Below are 21,614 nucleotides of genomic sequence, written 5' to 3'. Positions count from 1 at the left end.
TACTCTTCTTCTTTTGCATTACAATAAAATAACAAGCAAATATATATATATATATATATATATATATATATTTGCTTGTTATTTTATTGTAATGCAAAAGAAGAAGAGTAATCAATATTTACTAAGTTGAAACCCTATAAGATATGTGTTGAAAGTCGATAACTCACATGGTTATTTTAATGTGTAAAATGATATAAGTTCATAGGCCAACAAAGATAGCTTATTAAAATAAGTTTATTTATCAAACACCAATAGATAATTACTTTTGGTTTGAATCAACTATCGACTAAATGTGTTACCAAACACACTCTTAATAATTGCAAGGAATGAATGTTAATATAAATATGGGCGGGTTACTTTAACAAGTAATTTTGAACTAGATGATTAAATTCATATGAAATGATGAGTTACTATAAAATGAAATGATGATTTACTATCAAATGAAAAGAAAATTTGTTTGATTTGTTTACGACTTGAACCCTCCAACCACAAAAAAAAAATCACATTGTTATTGGGTCATGAGAAGAATAAATAAGTATAAGTGAAATACCACATTTTGAACCAAAACATTAAGACAATAACTCATATAATGTTTTTTACTTATAAACTTTTCTTTCACTCACTTTAATTAATATATTCAACGAAATGGATCTCTCCAGTACTGAATTCTCTAGTGAGAATGTGAAAGGGGTTATTTTTTTAAAGTATTTAATTTAGAAAAAAACACTCAACATAACTACTCTATTGCTTTAATATTTGTCTTTCCATGCTGAAGCAATGTTTTGTATTTTCCGAGGAAAAATTGTTGCGGTATGCCTAACTTGACTAGTAAATTGACTTCTCCTAGGGAGAAAAATAACTCAATCATGTCCTATTCACCCTCCAGTTTTGTTGGACACTCCAATAGAGTAATAATATTAGTAATTCCAACTCAGAAAACCCAAAAACTCTTTTTCTAAGATTAACATGCTTAAACAAGCAGTAAATGCTAATTGAATTAAAATATCAAGAGCATAGATAAAATCATAAAATATTCCCTCCTTTGGACAAATCTTTGTTTTACTGCTCTTATATAAAATTTCACTTTTGCTAATTCACTTAAAATAAAATAAAAGTTGAAATGATAGAATAAAGTAATTACCTAGTTATTGTGATTGACACATTCCATGGTGAAAATGGAGCTGGTATCTATTTCTCTCACGCGTGTGTGTACTTTTACTGCCTCATGTGTTTCTTAGTCCTAAACTAGTTGTTGTCTTTAGTGTTATGATTGTGCCAAGTGTCACTGATGAGTTGAGAGTTATTGGGGGTTGCTGCCACCACAGAGACAATGCTATTTTTCTACTCCCTTAACCACCACCTAATGACTACTCATTTTATTTAAAAAATCGATCTGTTATCTCCAAGTATGTTTTAAAGTATGTCTCAAATTAATTATAATATGTCATATCAATTAATAAAAATGAGTTTGACTATTTTTATTTCATTGAGTTGAGACAAACTCGGGAACAACTGATCCTTATCCTCTCAACATATCTAAGTGTAATATGGAGAAATTAGATAAATGAGTATGTGAGATAAGTTGTAATAGGCCATAAGGTGGGGCAACTGGGCAAGGTTGGTGGAGAGTCGTTAAGCCTCGTTGAGCATACCAAGTAAGAAAAGAGGAACTATGATCCATCAAAGTCTTAACTTCTCAATCCCATTTAGACTTTTCAAAATTTGAAGAATAACTAAATTATATATTGCTCCAATATTCTATTCCTCAATGCATTATACATTACTTAATATATACATATATATATATATCATGTTTTTGAATTTTTGGGTTCTAAATTATCTTCTAGTGATAAAATTTTCCACTAGTTAGAACAAATTAAATTGAGTTTTCAACTTGGGTGTGGAAGTAGTTAGACTTTTGCAATTTGTGATAATTTCTTCACTTTTTTTCTTTCTCTCTAACCCTCTACGTAGAGTCTTTAGCGTGTGGACCTTAAGAAAAGAAAAGAAAAACAATAGGCAACTTCACTTTAAGGTATAGTCCCCCACTATAGCCTTTATTTAAGGCCTTTACAATGCATTCCTACTATAACTAAGTCTTGCTTCTTTCCTCCAACCACATGAAAATAAATGTTTTCATATTAATCATGAAGTAGTGGAAAGTGTGGAACCAAAGCAATTTGAGGAGGTCAATTCCTACCCTCAGTCTCAAAAATCATGTATCTTCTTGTCTCTATTGAATAAATGCATACCAAGTAATATAACTTTGTTTATATTTTTTCTATTTAATTGAATGATGAATTTTAATTAGCCTAAAACACAGATGTGGACACGAACCGGAACAGCAGATCTGCATTCCAATTCCTACAATTTCCTGCTCCACTCAGCATTTTTTTTGTAGCACACGTGCACTGAATGTGTTTTTGTTTTCTCTTCATAAACACTCTTGAAAGAATGAAATACTTAAAACCCTTTTTACACTCATAGCAAATTATTCCTATATTTTGCTAGTGGCTATAAGGATTTTTATTTAGTCCTTGTAAAGTTATCCCTCACACTTTGAACAATAGACTAATTACTACACTAAACAAGAAGTAAAAAGAAGAAAAGATATGTTTACACTTTACTCTATTAAAGTAAATTCTTATATGGTCCCATGTGAATGTGATGATTACATAAGCCAACTAGATCCATGAAAAAGCTATAAATGAAGGAAATATTGTACCTGAAATAAGTCAAAATGCAAGATACACTTCCATTTGTTGAAGGGAGGGGTCCCAACCAAGCTTTAATCATAATCACTTGTCCTCTTATGCAAGGAATATATAGAAATCATGTTGAATGGTCGTACTAAATTATAATTTTATGTGTACATGTAAGTTGTAAATAGCAAGTGCATTTAATACCACCCATCCTCATCTTATCTTTGTTATTCAATCAAATTTATTAAAGGATAGCTGGTTTTCACTTTGTATACTTAATAAATGTGATTTCATGAGTCATATTTTTGGTCTTTGATCTTCCTAAACCGTGACCCAAAGGGCATCTTTTGAAAGGAAAGGAGTTGTGCAATGAAGACCAAGATCATAACATAACATTCTCTAGACTTGACCAAAATTTCCAATGTAATTGGAGATTAAAAAGACATCAATTATTGAAATGAGCCTGAGTAGTGAACCACATGGAAACACTAAGCACAATAAATAGATAGTTAAATTCAAATATATAAAAAAGTCTTTGTTAATGGGGACATTCTTGGTTTTTCTTTTCTTATATTTTCTATACTTCAAAACAAGACTAAGCTCTAGTAGACTAGTACGTCAGCAAATTTTTAGTGTTCTAGAAAGATTAAATTAGGCACACGCGGCTAAGACTAGAAGAACTAAATGTTCCAAAATTTTCTCAATTCCAAATTAATTGTATAAACTATGGATTATTCAAAAAGTTTAATATCTATGTACTATTAGAGTAAAGTTTTTTATACTTACAACACATCATTCACCATTGATTTGTATTACATTTGTTTAAGAGTCAATAATAATTAACATATGAACGGTGAATGATATATCGACAATGTAAAAAATAGCTACACTATCAATGTATACATATTAAATTCTTATTCGAATGGTTGAAAAGCTTGATACGAACCAAAAACTTCACTAAAGCTCGTGTGTAGGACTTCTTCCTATATGATACATTTAATACTTGACTACATTCACCCTGAACATGATTTGATGCATCAATTTCTGCCCTTGATTTTCATGAACATGCTTAATCTAATTAGTGCTTGTGATACTCAATTACATGCTAAAACAGTGTTTTTGTTTGAAAGATTCAAAGGAAGGCGTTCTAGAATTATTATGACTTCAATCCATTTCTATCAAAAAGTTTATCTAAATTGAACTTTACTTTTAAAATGAACATTGTAATGGGTTATGATCAAAATGACTTTTTTTATTAAATCAATGATAAATATATCTTCAATTATCCCTATGTTTAATGAAGGTTAGAAGAATCATATAGCTCATTGAAGGGGGTTAAGGGGATATAAGAAGCTCTTCTACCTTTATCTTTTAAAAAGGAAATAAATAGGAACAGGTTGATCAAATATCAAATCAAGAGCTAATGTTACCCAGTTTATGTGCATGATGAAAACAAATCGAAGTTTTTTTCTGCATTTCACTATCAACCTGATTACCTTGTGCAACAATCAAAGTCAGATCAGCATCAACATATGACACCTTACCTTACCGATATCTAAATTGTTGAAAAAATGTATTTAAGTTCAAAGTTTAATAAATAAATATTTTGCTGACCAATTACGAACGATGGGACATGGAGTGGTACAAATTGTGGGATTCAAGACGTGATCGCACATGCCACATGGATGGCAAGGCAATCAAAGGAAATTTGACCTATCATCTTAAATCCATGCAATTTATCTACCTCATGTATTGCTCTTGAATGATGCTATTCTATGACAGTGTAATTATCTTAGTTAAACTTTTGCATACTGAACCACTGGTAGCAGGATATAACGGTTCTAGCCTTATCCTTTATGACCATGTTACAATTCAGCATTTCTTTCTTCCACACGGTCCATTTTAAAGGACGACGAAAGTAAAAACGACAAAAAATGTATGGTGTATCGGAAATTGTCATACCTGGCATGGGTCCGATTCCGGAGCCTTACTTGTTGGGTACAGACATGGGCACATACCTGTTAGATATATAAAGACATTCATCTGCTTTCACATAACAGTGTAAGCTTTTAGAAGAGTTGGTGAATGAAAAGATATTAGAGCCTCTATGACCAGGTGGTATAGAGTTCAACCCTTGCCGCCTCGATTTCTCTTCTTAAAAGTTGTGGATTGTTCATGCTTTGAGCCCAGAGGGCTTTTGCATGATGGGAGAGAAAAATATGCCTTTAACTAACAGCCTAAGCTTTTACCAGAGTTAGTGATTGACAGTGTACCCAATACTTTTTTCTGCAAATTTTGTTATTGAATACCTTTGAGTACATCTTGGTCAAGCATTCACAAAATTTAGGACAATCAGATAATTAAGATATTTGTACTATTCACAGTTTTTGGCTTGGGATTGTCGTGTAAATGAAATGGTTAAGCAGCAGCGCCAAACAGAAGATGCGGGCTTTTTAAAATCAAAATAATCGATTAAGCAGTAGAAATCTGACAAACTACAAAAACTTTTAAACAAAAGGATAAGTGGCTTTATCAGGAGAGGTGACACGGACTACATGACCTTTCATATTGCTTTCGGTTTAGCCTGCAAATGAAAGCATCCCATCCAAATTCATCTTCCACTCTGCCAAAACTAGCAAGTAGTACAAACTCACAATAATCTGCAACAGGCCAAGTTTAAGCACAGTCAATAGACAAAACCAAAGACATCAAAGCTACAGATACATGGTTACTGAAGAAGGGCAATACATAAGACTAAACATAATAACAGATTGTTCTACATTTTATGAATTTTTTGTTATAAAGAAAAATAAGAATGGATATAATTATAGTAACGCAAGGTAGTCGGTCTTATAGAATGAAGTTCTGATTTCTCACTACAGTTTCTTAGAGGCAATATGCATTAGAAGTATTTTGGCGAAATTATTTATGCATAAGACTACATATTGCTAAAATTATCCATAAAATACATGTTACGCTAAGAATATGCAACACATCCCAAATAATGTTGATTATTTTATCTCAAATAAAAAGAATCAATTAGTAAGTTTTTGGTAAGCAAAAACACGGATGCCTCCTAGTATTATTCATCAAGCGAATTCAGAGAGAAAGAAGCTTTCTGCTATCTTTTCTCACTGTTTCAAATCATCATCAATGAAGTCCTGAAGAGCAATCATTTTGATAGAATTGGACTTCAAGCTCCTTATTGCTTCCGCGGTTGCCAGAGCTCCATTAACCGTTGTCACAATAGGAACCTTGTAATCCAAAGCCATCCTTCTCAGAGCCAGACCATCTATCCTATCAAGTGCATCACCTGAACTGGTTATCACCATCAGCTGAATATCTCCGTTGGCAATCATGTCACCAGCATGAGGCCTCCCTTCATGCATCTTCAGCACTTGAACAACTGGGATTTTAGCAACCTCAAGAATACGAGCTGTACCAGAAGTAGCAACAATCTGAAATCCACTCTCAACAAAAGCCTTTGCAATCTTCTCAAGGTGAGGCTTTGTTAAGTCATTCAAGGTAAGGAACACGGTACCAGAAAGTGGTAGCTTCTGGCCAGCAGCAATTTGAGCCTTCGCAAACGCAGTGTTATACATATAGTCAATACCCATGACCTCACCAGTACTACGCATCTCAGGACTTAAAAGCACGTCGCTGCCAGGGAACTTCGAAAAAGGAAGAACTGCTTCCTTGACTGACACATATTTAGGAATAACCTCTTTTGTAAACTTTATATCATGAAGAGACTTTCCAGACATGATAAGGGAAGCATATTTAGCCAATGGGTGTCCAATTGCTTTTGATACAAATGGGACGGTACGAGAAGCTCGAGGATTTGCCTCAAGCAAAAACACCTCCCCTGATGTGGTTATTGCATACTGACAGTTCATGAGCCCACAGACATTCAGTTTTTTAGCCAGTTTTTCAGTCCATGACCTGATTGTCTCCAAGCAAGAAGATGGAACAGTTCTCGTGGGAATAGAGCAGGCAGAGTCACCAGAATGCACCCCAGCCTGCTCTATGTGCTCCATTATCCCACCAATGACCACATTACCATGTGAATCAGCCAGTGCATCAACATCAATCTCAATAGCATCTGATAAATACTTGTCAATCAATACAGGGCGTTCTGGATCCACCTCAACAGCAGTTTCAAGGTACGTCACAAGTTTATCATCGCTATATACAATCTCCATTGCTCGACCACCCAAAACATAGGAAGGGCGAACAACCACTGGATATCCAATATCTGCTGCAATGGCAAGTGCATCGGTTTCACTCCTAGCAATTCCCCCTTTTGGCTGTTCAATCTTTAGTTCATTGATTATAATGTTGAACCTTTCTCTGTTCTCAGCAGCATCTATAGAATCCGGAGATGTTCCCCAAATGCGTACATGACCAGCCCCACTGGCACATTCTGGCTTGTGTTCATCTAGGTATTGTTGTAGGGGGAGAGACAACTTCAATGGTGTTTGACCTCCAAATTGTACAATGATACCGTCAGGCCTTTCCAAATCAATAATGTTCAGAATATCTTCAACTGTCAAGGGTTCAAAGTACAGACGATCACTAGTGTCGTAATCTGTGGAGACTGTTTCAGGATTTGAATTTACCATGATTGTCTCATAACCTGCTTCCTGCAAATGTAAAAGGCAAGGGTGAATTAATAAAAGTAGAAGCAACTGCAGAATAATCAAGAAACCACCTAACAAACCAAATCTAAGGCAAGCGATAACGAGTTCTGAATTCTGATCATGTTGGAATGCAAAACAGAGCACCGGCAAAATAATCATTCTGAAACACAAACCAAAGTAATAGACAAGGGAGATGAAACACAGATTTAATTTCATCACAAGGACTTAATAGCAGAGAAGGTTGGATATCAAGCAGCATTGTCGTGCCATGCACCCAAGTTAAAGTTTTTTTTAAAGAATAGGAATAAAATAGAAAGCAGGAGAGGTAAATAAAAATTATATGTTCCTTTTTTAAATTGGTTAATTGCAACAACAGAAAAATCATAACTGGTGAAATACATAGACATCTGGAATCTAATTAACACAATGGAAGAAAACAAAACCTGAAGAGCAAAGGATGCATGACAACAGCAGTAATCAAACTCAATCCCTTGACCAATTCGATTTGGTCCTCCACCCAAAATTAAAACCTTCTTTCTTCCGGTGGGAGCTGATTCACACTCAAAATCATAAGAAGAGTACATATAAGGAGTATTAGCTTCAAATTCAGCAGCACATGTATCAACTCGCTTATATGCTGGAGTAACACCCAAAGATAGTCGCCTAAACCGGACGTCCTTCTCAGTGGATTTAGTTGCAAATGCGATCTGTTTATCACTAAATCCTCTTCTCTTCACCTCGTAGAAGTCAACATTTGTCAAATCAGACAAATTATGCGACAACAAAAAGTTTTCCACATCGACAAGATCCTTGAGCTGTTCGAGGTACCATTTGTCGATGTAGCTGAGTTCAAAAATTTCATCAATTTGCATCCCCTTCTTTAATGCAGCATACACTGCATGTATTCTATCAGGGTTGGGGACCCTGAGATTGTACTTCAATTGGTCCCAATCATGATCTAACTCCTTAACTTGTCCACAACCCCATCCAGAGTAACCGTATTCTAGAGAGCGTACTGCTTTTTGAAAGGACTCTTGGAAGGTTCGGCCCACTGCCATTGCTTCTCCAACTGATTTCATCTGTGTTGTCAATATTGGCTGAGAACCAGGAAATTTTTCAAAAGCAAACCGAGGAATCTGCAACATGAAAAATCATGGAAAAGGTAAATACAAGGTAAAAAGCATGCTTGAATAAAAACAACAAATACACACAAAATTAGATATTGTCATTGACCTATTCCGACAATTTTGATATCTCTTGCTCCATAGCATAAATGTTGGTTTATCAGATTATAATCTCGATAATCAGAATAGTGACAGTAGCAGTGGTGTTAGTGTATGACTATGAGAACAAAGTGTGATGAAGCAGAAAGATTCAGCACAGAACGGATAGAATGATGAAAAAAATGAATGAAGTAAAACAAAACTTGATGGTATAAAAATTGATATTTGTTCCATTGTGGGTTATTTATAATTCTACTAAACCATACATTAAAAGGAGAAAATAGCCAATGATATTATCAATGAAGTACCAACCTTTGTAACCACATAATCAATAGAGGGCTCAAAACTAGCCGGTGTCTTTTTGGTTATATCATTTGGGATTTGATCCAATGTGTAACCAACAGATAACTTAGCCGCCATCTTTGCTATTGGAAATCCAGTTGCCTTTGAAGCCAGAGCTGACGACCTCGAAACTCTTGGGTTCATCTCAATTACCATTACCTCACCATCTTCAGGATTAACAGCAAACTGCACATTAGAACCCCCACACTCCACTCCAATTTCTCTTATTATGGCAACAGAGTAATCTCGAAGGCGCTGGTATTCCTTATCTGTCAAAGTTTGTGCGGGCGCAACAGTGATAGAATCCCCAGTATGAACTCCCATGGGATCAATATTCTCAATGGAACATATAATAACCACATTATCAGCCAAATCTCTCATAACCTCAAGCTCATACTCTTTCCAACCCAACAAAGACTTCTCAATCAACACTTGATTCGTCAAACTAGCAGCAATCCCGGCCTTACAGATTTCCTCAAACTCTTCCCTATTATATGCAATTCCACCACCGGTTCCACCCAAGGTGAAAGCAGGCCTAATAATCAAAGGGAATTCCCCAATCTCATTTGCAATTTCCATACATTCCCTCATTGTGGTTCCAATCCCCGAAGGCGAAGTTTTTATCCCAATACTCTTCATTGCCTGTTTGAACAAATCTCTATCCTCTGCCTTCTTAATCGCGTCCAGCTTCGCGCCAATCAACTCCACGCCATATTTCTCCAACGCGCCACTCTCAGCTAATGCAACCGCGAGGTTAAGCGCGGTCTGGCCACCCATTGTTGGAAGCAGAGCGTCCGGGCGCTCAGCTTCCAACACCTGCTCGACTAATTCGGGCGTCATGGGGGTAATGTAGGTCCGATCAGCCAAGTCTGGATCAGTCATTATCGTAGCAGGGTTAGAGTTTATGAGAATAACTTCATACCCTTCTTCTTTCAGTGCTTTGCAAGCTTGTGTTCCTGAGTAATCGAACTCACACGCTTGACCAATCACGATTGGTCCAGCTCCTAGGATCAGAATCTTCTTCAAGTCCGTTCTTTTACCAACTTTGCTTCCACTTTCAACAATAGGAGCAGCAATTGTAGTGGCAGATGCTGAAACGACGTCGTGGCGCGCTTTGTGAGAACATCGAATCCCTAATTTCCCGTAACAGAAATTGGCGTTGTTTTGGGTTGGGGTTTTTGGGAATGAGCGATTGGGGTAATGGGTTTTAGGAAATGTTGGTGAATGAGAGAAGATAAGATGTGGGGGCTTGTGGAAATGGGTTACGCAGTAGGACATTGCTCCCATTGTGGAGTTTAGATTAGGGTTCTGAATGAAGAAGATGATGAAGAAGAAGAAGGGTTTTTGTTAGTGACTACTATGTTTAGTGTAAAAACGGGAATAACGGCTTGCAATTAGAAAACAGAGAAAAATATAATTACTGATTCACTTGGACTGTTATGGTTTATGTAGTATTTTTTTTGTAATAAGAATGATATGTCAACATTTGGTACTAAACTAATCATTTCATGGTGTATTTGCTTCTTCTAACAAATGTTGATCTCAGTAATCAAACTTTTAATTTTTTAGTCATTTTTGAGATTTAGTGTGACATACATCACTGGACCAACGTCTTAAACGTATGGTTAGATTCTTTTTAAATTGAGCATGTATGGGCCAATTTGCTAGTTAGGGGATTGAGCATGTATTGGGGCTAACTCTCTCAACAGTTATTTTCTTCATCCACAAAACTCAAACTTCTTGCTTAAGGGGAATCAAACATATACCACTTGAATTAACACCCGTTGGTATTGGGCATGAAAGTTGATGAAGTGCAACAACTTATTTTTTGTTATTAAAAACGGGCTGAAGCCCTCAAAACTAAGCAACTATTCTGCCCAGGAGCTTGTTTCCGCAATCCTAATGTTAGTTTAAAATACACTGGTTAATCCTCTATGTTGGATCTCAAGTCCATCAAGATAAAAACATGGTATCACATGCATATTCATAGTCATATATTAATCATTTTCAGACGTAGAAATGAGTTATTTCTTTTAACATAGATAAGAATACATTATACTTAAAAGATCATATGCAATAATCTAATACTTTAGGGACACAATGTCCTATACTTGTACTTGATACAAAAATTTTAAGTGTGTATATGTAGTACTCTACTTCACCACTCACTCACTCTCTTGGTTTCTCTACACTTGCTGGTCCTTAAGAAGCAAAACACAAAAGCATATTCTACAAGCAAAGCTCACAACACATGAGAAGAAAGTAGGTAAGACTCATATCATGTCTGAATTATCCTATGGCTTTAGAGAAAACGTAAGAAAATGGGAGAGTTGATAAGTGCATAACATAAGCATTATATGTTACTAGCACTTTTGTTTTTGTTTCCACAGGCAATGTTATCCGAGACGGGAACCTCTACATGTATGTGAGGCTAACCGTCCCAACGGGTATGTTACTAGTACTTTACTAATTATATCATGTTACTACGTACATTTCTTATTGAATTTCTTAGGCTCAGTTAAATGGTAATTGAACATGATAAATTATGATTCTTTGCTACCTGTGTTTGGTGCTTCTCTTTTGGAAATTTTTGTAACTGCTATATAATTTATTATTTATACTGAAAAAACAACTATGCTAAAAACTTACATAAATGCGGTTCTCTGTTTTGAAGTTCAGGTGCTGCAAGGTTTCATTGTAACGTATATGCAAACGGAAAATGTAATTAAAAAAGGAAACTAAAAGGTCGATTCCAAAATCTATTTGTTTTCTTTCTTGATTTGTTTCTTTAGTTCTGTGTTTCTACCTTCTTTTTTATGCTTAATAATATATATTTCTCTCATCTAAATAGTGGTTCCTTGATCTCTCTCATCTCACAAGTGAGAATATTATTTTTCGTATTCTCTGAGAATTATATTAAGGTAAGTTTTAGTTCTACTTTTATTTTTAATCATTTGACATGAATGACATTTGGCTATATGAAGTTTCATCTTGTTTAGTATTCATCCTCTGTAACTAAATTACCCCACCATTGAAATTTTTTCAGCACTTCCATTTCCTACTTCTGTTGCAGTTTTAATGATGTTCCAAGGCTTGACTATAAATGAAAAAACCTTATATCAGTGGTTCTTTTTTTCCTTTTCAATTTGTTGTTTCTATGTTCAGTGTCCCGGAACCGACACTTTCTTGTTACAAAATCACTTATCTACACAATCATCATCGTATGAATAGCACATATGTATACACTGATACGTGTCATTCCATTTTTTTCCCGATAAACTTTAGTTTGAGGGTCTATTTGTGAGTTGGCTTTTGGAGGGGAAGGAAAAGAAAAGTAAGGCTTAGTAGCCCTTATATAGATTTCTGAGATGACTCACAAGCCTTTTATTTTACTTTATTCCTTTCCAAAATCCAACTCATACCAAGAGATTTATGGAAAAGTCCCTAAGATATTCTTGGTAGAGGATGTACCAAGGGCTATATCCCTTCAAAAATATTATTATTTGGTTATTAAGTAAGGGACAAATACTCAATCCTATTAATAAAATCCATTAACTAATGGACAAGTCCATATGCATAACAAAAAAACTTCAAATGTGTGATATTCGGAGAAGTTTTTTGGACCAAGTTGATGTTATTAGAATCTTTCTTGTACCAAAAAGAGAGTGTAAACTGCAAACAAAATATTATTTTTGTCATTTGTGATTGCCATATTTATACCAATTTGCTTGACATTTTTCTGTATTGGCACCCAACTTTCTGTGTGACATATTCAATTTTAGTTATACATCTTCACTATGTTGGAGGGAAGAAGAAATAAGTAGATTATAGACTTCACAAGAATGAAAATTACAGCACACAGATATAATGCATTTATATAGCTTCAAGTGTTTTAATTATGGGTTCATCCATCATGCATGAACCCATTTATTTCCCCCCTTAATATCATTGACATTCACATTGGATTCCCTTGTCTCAGTTTCTGATATTATTTATTTTCCTGAACTGTTACAGTTATTTGTGGTGGGCCAGAAAGCATTCAAGTAGTTAGGCTCTAATTATTAACCTGTCTCACTTTCTTGCATTAAAGGCACTTAAACCATGCAGAACCCAAAGGCAAGGTAATTTTGAAATGCTTCATGACCATTGCTCTTTTGGTTATTTTAAAGTAAAAAAAAAAACTTAATTAACTGATTTGTTTACTTTAATATATATCATATTTCAAATTCATATGTCAAGCTATTCTCATTTTTCCTTTTTGATTCAACTTTATTGCATAGCTCTTCCTAGTTGTATAAACTATAAAGTTTCTTCACTTTCATGCCAAATATTCTGGAAAGTAAGAATCTTACATTATGATGTTTGGTTAGCTTTTATTTTTAAATTTTAATCTCATCATCACTTACATAGAATATTCTCACCTAAACAAGTTTAAGTTCATTTGTGTTACATTACAAAGAAATGATAATATAAAGTAATACACATTAGTGGTGGATAAGAAAAACTTTGCTCGGCGTATAGATATTAATTAAACTCATAATGAGTTAGCAAGCTCAAACTTGAAAGTGATTTGAAAATACTGCAAGTGCTTTATATGGCAAAGGTTTATTGTTACAGTTCAGAGAATAAACTGTGTTTCCATTCCTTAAAGGGTTTCTTTAATTTTGCATTATCTCATCATAATTCATAACATACACATACTATGATTTCAGAACAGGCTCACTTGAAATTCCTAAGAAGTTTCTCAGAACTGCTGCATTTGGCACTGCCCCTGTAACTCCTTTAAATCAAGCTAACAAAACATCAAAGGATAGAACCCCTAAAATCACTGAGTGCAGATCATATAGAAGCCAAGTTCCAGAGGTAATAGCTTTTTTTATTATGATCACATAGATGTTGTTACTTTTGTGTATTTGTGTAATATAGAGATACATAAAAATGGTAATTATGAAGCATCTAACACTGAGCACTTACACTCATGTCCAAATACATGATAGTAGTTAGATAGATAGATAATAAAGGAGTCTTTTAATGGATTCTGTTCTTGATCATCTAAAACTATTAAAATGATTGAAGAGAGTGGGTGGAATAAGCTACTCTTCTGCCATATAGTAACTAAACATTGGTTCTATATATGAATATATGAATGATGGCATTGTATATACAATGCAAGACTTAAGAAAGCTTATGCTTATATATTTCTGAACATATTTTTTTCCCTTAGTCTTTTCTAAACTATCATAAAATTCTGTTGCTTTAGAGAAAGCGTCCTAGCAGAATATCTGAATTGGAATCACAGATTTCTCAACTTAAAGTGGATTTGAAGAATCTGAGGGACCAGCTCTGTTTGTCTGAGTCATGCAAGAAGCAACATCAACAAGATGCTGAGGACTATAAGGAACAACTATTAGCCTTATCTGTGAAACTTGAAGATTCTCAACACCAACTTCTAAAGCTCACTGTTACTGAAGAAGCTTGTGTTACTGAGACAAAGAAAATTGCAGAAGAGAATGATGGGTCATGGCAATGGCAAACAGTCAACTCTGCCATCAATGAAATTCAGCAGCTTAAGGTTCATCTTGAATTTGTAGCAAATTTTGAGAAAGCACAAGCTCAACTTGCAGAATCATTGGACTTGGAACTTTTGGAGTTGAGGCAAAACTTGTCAGAACATCTTTCTCTTTTGGAGAACATGAAAAACCAACTCATGGATAGTTCTGAATCATCTCAATCCAACAATTCAGTCAATGATACTTTGAAGCAACTTGAGGCTTCAAAAAGAACTTTAGAGATCCTAAGAGATGATGCTGCAAAATCTGTACATGGCTACAATTCTACTGCTTTGAAGTTAGACCAATCTAGAGCAAGGGTGAACTCACTAGAAGCAATGGTAAGAAAACTTTTTGCTAGCATAACAAGTAATAAATGTCGGCATTGTGCGAATCTTGCAGCAGATGATTTTAACTTTGAAAAGGAATGTGAAAGAATGGAAAAAGGAGAGGACCCTAATGAGATTGAAGCAGAAATTCATTCTTTGAAGTCTGCCATAGAGGTTGCTAAGACTAAGCACCAGGAACAACAGATTCTGAGCACAGTGAATATCAGCAATGCATATGAGTTTATTGACTTGATAAAATCAGAATCAAGTCAGAGAGATTCTGAGCTAGAAGATAACTTGAAGAGCAAGAAAGGTGATATTGAAGAGTTGAAGGCAAACCTAATGGATAAGGAAACTGAGTTGCAACATATTATGGAGGAGAATAAGAAGCTGAATTTGAAGCTTGAAAAGAACATGTTATTGTCATCACAAAGAGAATATGAACTCAGAATGGAACTTAAAAGATTATATGAATGTGTAGCTGAACTAAAGGGAGATCTTATGGACAAAGAGAAAACATTGCAAAACATATCAGAAGATAATGAAATGCTGAAGTTGGAAATCAATAACAAGTTAAGGGAAGAAGTTGCTGCAGAAAATGAGGCTAGAATAAAACTTGGGATTATGGTGGAAGAGGCTAATAGGAACAACCAAAAGGCAATGATGGGTATTGAGAAGTTGGAAGTAGCAGAAGCTGCAAAATCAGAATTAGAAGCAGAATTGAGAAGAGTGAAGATACAATGTGATCAATGGAGAAAAGCTGCAGAAGCAGCTGCTGCTATAGTTTCAGATGGAAATAATGGAAAAATCACAGAGAGATCTTTGTCTTTGGATAACAACTATAATCTTCCTCTAATTGATAAGTACTCAACTTATAATGAAGAAGTTGAGGATGATATTCAGAGAAGGAAAAATGGCAACATGTTGAAGAAATTTGCTGTGTTGTGGAAGAAACCACAAAAATAGTCACTTTGTAATTCTTCATATTCATGTTTAGAAATCTTTGTGTTACAATTCCTTGCACTTGAATTTGAGAACTCTGCTTAATTTAAAAAACCACTTAACACCAAATTATTCAAGTACTTAGTGGTATTTTATGTGTCTTTTTTATCAAGAAAGTATAACTTAAATATACAATTACTTAATGTTATTTTAATTAATCAGAAAATATAACATAAAAAATGGAAAAATGCACTTAGTTTTTTTATGCATTTAATTAATTTTTCATTTTTATTCAAGAAGGAAAAAGTTCATTAATTACATCAATTCTTCAAAACACAACAATAACAGAAGGCAATTATAAAGTTAGACATGAAACAAATACATGAAATAAAATTAAAGGATAAAATGTGGATATATAATAATTTATATTATTAAAATACTTCTTCATTTTCTTTCTTATTAGTATGATCTTCCATTTTGTTCTATGATTACTATGTTTACCGGAAGAAAAATGGCATAAGTAGGACCATTATGCAAAAGCCGATGGTGAAAATGGACTATAGGTAGTGACATTATCCACGGGTTTTCGGTACTACTAAGGGTATCACTTTAAATCCTCGACCTTAGAGATATAATGTAGATACTCTTTTTAGAAATCGAATCTTTAACCTTGTGGATCTAATGTGACTTTATACCATGGATTGCAACTACGTATATATGTCACGAATTGACACTTGGTAAAAATGGCATGTAGATTTTAATGTTGGATTAAAATGAACCCTTAAACAAACTTAATCTGTTATATGTTAGTTGATAAGCCTCTACCTAGTTACCTGTCTTATTTTCACTTCTACTCGACATCCACACCATCCACAATCATGCTATGTTTTGTTGAAGAAATCAAATGTGATATTCTCCTAGTAAACTAACTTAAATTTTTTACTAATCATAAAAAGTAATATATTTTATTTATTATATATGTGAAACTGACTTGTGTCACTTAAATAGATCTATACCACCTTTTATATGATTACAAATATTTTTAAGTTAATTTGTTATAAGAAAACTGGAAGATATCTCTTATTTATTTAATTTTGTCTTAACATCTTATTTTAATGTTCACAGAGGTGTTGTGTTGTGCCATTGTGAATTCGCATCCCAAATAAATAAGTTAGACTCTTCTTCATTACTACAAGTTATGGGAAAAGACATTAAAAAATTAAAATATAATAACATTTATAACCTTTAATTTTTTTTAAGTTACAATTTTAACATTAAAAATAGACTACAAAATATAATTTATCTTTCCATTAAACATGCAATTTCATGTAACTGGATGTAAAGTAGAGTAAATTTTGAAACTTAACATTGATAATTACTCATTGTATGGAAGAGAATGTATGCACCATGTGAGTTTTATATACTGTCATTGTATCATCACCATTAATTTTTTATTATTGTTGATTTTTTAGAAAATGTAATCCAAATAAATGGTAGATGATAAAATTTATATATAAATTTTTACACACTGTCAATGTATACATTATACACTTTTTTATGGAAAGGATAAAGAAACTATTTACTCTATTATTTTCCACGAAGGGTAAACATCAAATTTGAGTGTAGACATTGTTGTAAGTATTTAGTACTACATTATGACATTCATGTAATTTTCAGACTGATTTTTTCACGCGATAGATTCTGTTTGTCATGGCTTTAGGCAGACACATTGTTCTCGATTTTGGTGTTCATGCTTCACTACAATTTCCAGTTCCTTGGGACACTAGAAATTCTTCTTATCAATCTTGTCACCTCTACTTTGAGGGGAAAGAAGACATATCTCATAATTTTCTTATCCCTTGTTTCATATTAATTAAACTTTATAAAATATTATTAAAATATTAATGTCTTTTTTTGTAATTTATCTTTTTAAATGAATACAATTTTATGATTAACTAAAAACACTAAACAGGACATGAATAAGGACATCTGATCTCATCCATACTATGTTATTATATATTACTTTGTACTTTTAAAAATAAATGTTTCAATTATTATACTACTTTTATAAATAAATTATTCTTATGAATGTGATCATAGATTGTATTTTTAAATTTCTATACTAATCAGACTTCAAAGAATTTAGATTCAAACATCATACAATTAACCAAGAAAGTGTTGGAAAGTAAATCATACATTATCTACCTCGTTATCTTGTAATGATTTAAATATTTATTGAATTATTCATCTCATTGTCAATTGATTTTGAGATGAAATCTTAACATAAACAATACTCTTATTCTTTTCTTTCTTTTGCTTCTCTTAAATGATGTTTTTATCTACTTCCAACTTCATTGGTTTGGTTGCTAAAGAAATATAATATAATTCTTAGTCCATTAACCAATAAAAAAGATATAGTATCACATAAACAGTGGCAATCTAATGAAACTAAAGAAGCTGGGGAAACAACCAAAAAAAGAAAATGGAATCATTGAAGTGAATCATATCCATAAACTAGAGAATTAAAATTGGCAGTTCAATTAAAACTGGTGTTTAAGCCAATCATAAGAGGAAACCAGTACCTACATAGTTTTCAATTGCAGTATCTCAAATGACAACTTCAACCATATTTTTCTTCAATTTTCCTCAATTAGAATAGACACAACATAACCCTAATTGTGATCACAACTACAATCATAATTTAACACCTTCTACCTACATTAGGGGACTATGTAGAAGGCCATGCCAAGATGGTGTAAAACCATTCCAACTTGCTCTTCCGGAATCAACTTCAACCATGTTTGTGTCTCCATTGATCTGCCATGGGAAACCCCTCAAAACCCTACTTTCACTTTGTTCTTGCTTCATGATACTGTCATTCACTGCTTGAGGTGCTACATTACTCATTTCTTGATCATAATGTAGTATCCTTTCTCCAACAATACCATTATCTACCTCCCCCATGTTCCCATTTCCATATACATAATACATATTGTGACCATTATTGTTTTGTGCTCCAAGAAACCCACTTCTAAGTGCACCCAATAACCCATGATTTGTTGTTGAAGAGTTCATGCATTGATTGCCAAGAATGTTATGAAGTGAGTTTGTAGGGTTCCCCAAAATTGAAAGATCATGGTCATCAAAACCTAATTGCCCCCCACATGATTGTTTTTGGAGCCTAGTTAATGCTAGTAAGAGATGGTCACTAGAATCATAAGTCAAATGAGGAAAACTATTGAGTGGGTTTGGATCATTGTGTGTGAATGTTTGATCTTGAACTCTCTTTGATGATAATGATGATGGTGATGAGGAGTACCTTTTTGCTTTTCTACATCCTCCACCAACTGGAACATTCCTTAGTGTTCCTCCTTTGGTCCAATATCTCCTACAGGATTTGCAGAAGTATCTTGGCTGAGAAAGACTGTAATTGTTGTAGTAACAAAACTTGGTGTTGGTGGAGTCACATCTTGGGCACTTCAGTGCTTCTTCTGGTTCAGGTCTTGGCTTCCTCTCTTCATGTGAGTTTGAGCTCAGTAACATGTTCTCAAGTGACTGGCTAGACATAATTTCCTGCAATATCATATTTCACAAATTCTAAATTAGTGCTCTTGACATCTATGATTACAATATAATTACAACCTAATTAATGAAAAATGATTTGTTTTTCCAAAACATGTCATTTTAATTATAAAGATTAAATAATAATTATTTTTATTTTTGTTTTATTATCATATTTTGTTATATATATCATGCATGGCCTACTCATCTACTTTATGAACAGGTTCATATCCTTCCACTACTCAATAAATATGATGACAAGTGGTAAAATTAAGTTTTTAAGATCCAAATTTTAATTTTTTTAATTAAATAAATTAATATATTACAAAATCTTATTTCTCCTCACAATCTAATACTATAGGGTCTAATGCTGAAAATAAATCCAATTCTCTCAGGATGTGTGACAAGTGTGATTGTTCAGGGCCTACAATGACATAGGACTCATTTTAAATAAAAATATCTTTAATTAATATATATACTTTTTTATTTACTTTATTAGTATATTTATTTTTATAAACCATATAATGATTTTATTATATTAATAATGTTATTTAAGTTTATTTTGTGAACACAATAATAAAGAAAATATAGTCAAGTTTTTATAGCTCTTTAAAATTTATAAATTCATCAAATTGTAGTGTTAAAATTTTGTATATTATCCAAAAAAATTAATTTTGTTGCAAAGTTAAGGCACATAAAATGGAGCACCCTCACTCCACAATTTCTCAAGTCCTTGTACAATATTTGCCAATAAAATTGTTTTTAATAAATTAAGGGTTTTTGTGTTGTGAGTGAAGCATGTTACCCGCTCTACTATTATGTATAGACATATAGATACATAAATAGCCACCTCATAAATTAGTACTCCCAACAAGTATATATAGTATACGAGAATTTTCACAAAGATGTAAATGGTAAAGCTATGTAATTAATTTGCCCTAGATTTCATGCTTCAAATACTTGTAGAAAAAAGTCTTCAGAGTATAGACAAAACTTTCTCATAGTAATTATTCCAAATGATTAGTAGAGAGCGTGTGAAAAATCAAATTTCCTCATATAGATTGAGATTTAAATTTCTAAATTAAAAGCCAAAGATGAAAGAGAAGGAGAAACATGTTATATATAGACATACACAGAGAGAGAGAGAGAGAGAGAGAGAGAGAGAGGAATGTGATGTTTAATATATGAAACATGAAGCATATGTGATACCTGGTTTTGTCCACTAGAAGGGTCCATTCAAACAATTCAACTAAGCACTCTTGTTGTGAGTTAGAAACTTGAAATCAGGTGTGGTTTTGCTTGGTGTTATGTATCTGATCTATGTGTGTGTTTGTGAGTGGAAATGCATGAGATAAGAAGAAATGGAAAGGGGTGAAGGGTAACAAAGATATAGAGAATGAAGAAGGTTTAGAGAGTTATTATTATCATGCAAAGTGAGGTAATAGAAAGACAAGTGTTGCGCATATATATGTATAAAGCCACCAATCCCAACACCAAGATATAGAAAACATTAAATTATAAATTCCCTGGTAGTATTTGTGTATTTTTAATTTTACTAATTATTTTATAATAAATTGATTTATCTCAAATTCGTATTTACTTTTCTACTTTGTTTTCATACATAAAAAAAATGAAAGAATGGTTAAAAATTGTCATAAATTATTTATAAAATAGTTTTTTTTTTAATAAAGAGTCATTTCCTCAAACCAACCTTTGGAAGGGAGATCCTCTTCATTTCTTTCTCTCAATTTTTTTTGTCAATTTCCCTCATGAGTGATAATATTTTAACCAAAATTTAATTTATTATATGAAATCTTTTATATTTGCTTAAAAATGGAGAGAATTTGGACCATAGTTTTTTTTCTTTATTCACGTGTATGACATATGTGAAGTGAATCCGGAAAAAAGATCTATTTTTTTAAATCATATCTCGTACTAATGAAAAAATATTATGTTAATTAAAAAAATTAAACAATCATTATTTTTTTAATTTTACTTGAACATTACTGTTATAAAACATGTTTTGAAACATACTTTGAGATACCAAATTTTGTGTATCAGTTGGACCCACAATCTAGTTGGAGCCTAATCCATAGGTCCCTCACCCATCCACCACTGGCTCTTCCTCTCAATGTTATCCCCAACTCCGACCCTAACCAATAAATAAATATAAATAAAATGTGCTTTTTGTACATAGATATAACCAGTGACTAAGACTACTTAAAATATTCACGATCTTTATTTGTTTTTTTATCTTCTCAAATATACCCTTCAATCCCAACTACCCTATTTTTATATGATAATGGTCTCGCCTTGTTTATATATA

The 21,614-nt window shown here is 33.1% G+C and overlaps 3 protein-coding genes across 3 annotated transcripts; 1 reads left to right on the top strand and 2 right to left on the bottom strand.

The window, feature by feature from the left end:
* LOC109358704 (carbamoyl-phosphate synthase large chain, chloroplastic-like) lies at positions 5,045-10,305 on the bottom strand. The gene is made up of 4 exons (XM_019603102.1): positions 8,878-10,305; positions 7,786-8,478; positions 5,838-7,345; positions 5,045-5,362 (listed from the first exon to the last, which is right to left on the bottom strand). The coding sequence occupies exons 1-4, from the start codon at positions 10,192-10,194 to the stop codon at positions 5,353-5,355; spliced, it is 3,528 nt and encodes a 1,175-aa protein (XP_019458647.1). The 5' UTR covers positions 10,195-10,305; the 3' UTR covers positions 5,045-5,352.
* LOC109357708 (interactor of constitutive active ROPs 3-like) lies at positions 11,523-15,889 on the top strand. The gene is made up of 4 exons (XM_019601724.1): positions 11,523-11,652; positions 12,922-13,028; positions 13,620-13,770; positions 14,168-15,889. Exons 2-4 carry the CDS (start codon positions 13,009-13,011, stop codon positions 15,749-15,751), a joined length of 1,755 nt encoding a protein of 584 aa, XP_019457269.1. The 5' UTR covers positions 11,523-11,652; positions 12,922-13,008; the 3' UTR covers positions 15,752-15,889.
* LOC109358178 (dof zinc finger protein DOF2.1-like) lies at positions 18,222-20,704 on the bottom strand. The gene is made up of 2 exons (XM_019602264.1): positions 20,498-20,704; positions 18,222-19,300 (listed from the first exon to the last, which is right to left on the bottom strand). The coding sequence occupies exons 1-2, from the start codon at positions 20,522-20,524 to the stop codon at positions 18,443-18,445; spliced, it is 885 nt and encodes a 294-aa protein (XP_019457809.1). The 5' UTR covers positions 20,525-20,704; the 3' UTR covers positions 18,222-18,442.

This window comes from Lupinus angustifolius, chromosome LG10 (assembly GCF_001865875.1).
Source record: "Lupinus angustifolius cultivar Tanjil chromosome LG10, LupAngTanjil_v1.0, whole genome shotgun sequence".
Taxonomy (NCBI): Eukaryota; Viridiplantae; Streptophyta; class Magnoliopsida; order Fabales; family Fabaceae; genus Lupinus; species Lupinus angustifolius.
The sequence above is the reverse complement of the archived record's forward strand: the minus strand, read 5'-3'. Positions and strand labels throughout refer to the sequence as shown.

Coding starts and splice junctions, on each gene's coding strand:
- LOC109358704 (XM_019603102.1), bottom strand. CDS start 10,194: ATGGGAGCAATGTCCTACTGCGTAACCCATTTCCACAAGCCCCCACAT. Junction 8,479..8,877: donor TTGATTATGTGGTTACAAAG/GTTGGTACTTCA, acceptor TTCATGTTGCAG/ATTCCTCGGTTTGCTTTTGA. Junction 7,346..7,785: donor ATGCATCCTTTGCTCTTCAG/GTTTTGTTTTCT, acceptor TTACATTTGCAG/GAAGCAGGTTATGAGACAAT.
- LOC109357708 (XM_019601724.1), top strand. CDS start 13,009: ATGCAGAACCCAAAGGCAAG. Junction 13,029..13,619: donor ATGCAGAACCCAAAGGCAAG/GTAATTTTGAAA, acceptor CTATGATTTCAG/AACAGGCTCACTTGAAATTC. Junction 13,771..14,167: donor ATAGAAGCCAAGTTCCAGAG/GTAATAGCTTTT, acceptor CTGTTGCTTTAG/AGAAAGCGTCCTAGCAGAAT.
- LOC109358178 (XM_019602264.1), bottom strand. CDS start 20,524: ATGGACCCTTCTAGTGGACAAAACCAG. Junction 19,301..20,497: donor CTTCTAGTGGACAAAACCAG/GTATCACATATG, acceptor ATGATATTGCAG/GAAATTATGTCTAGCCAGTC.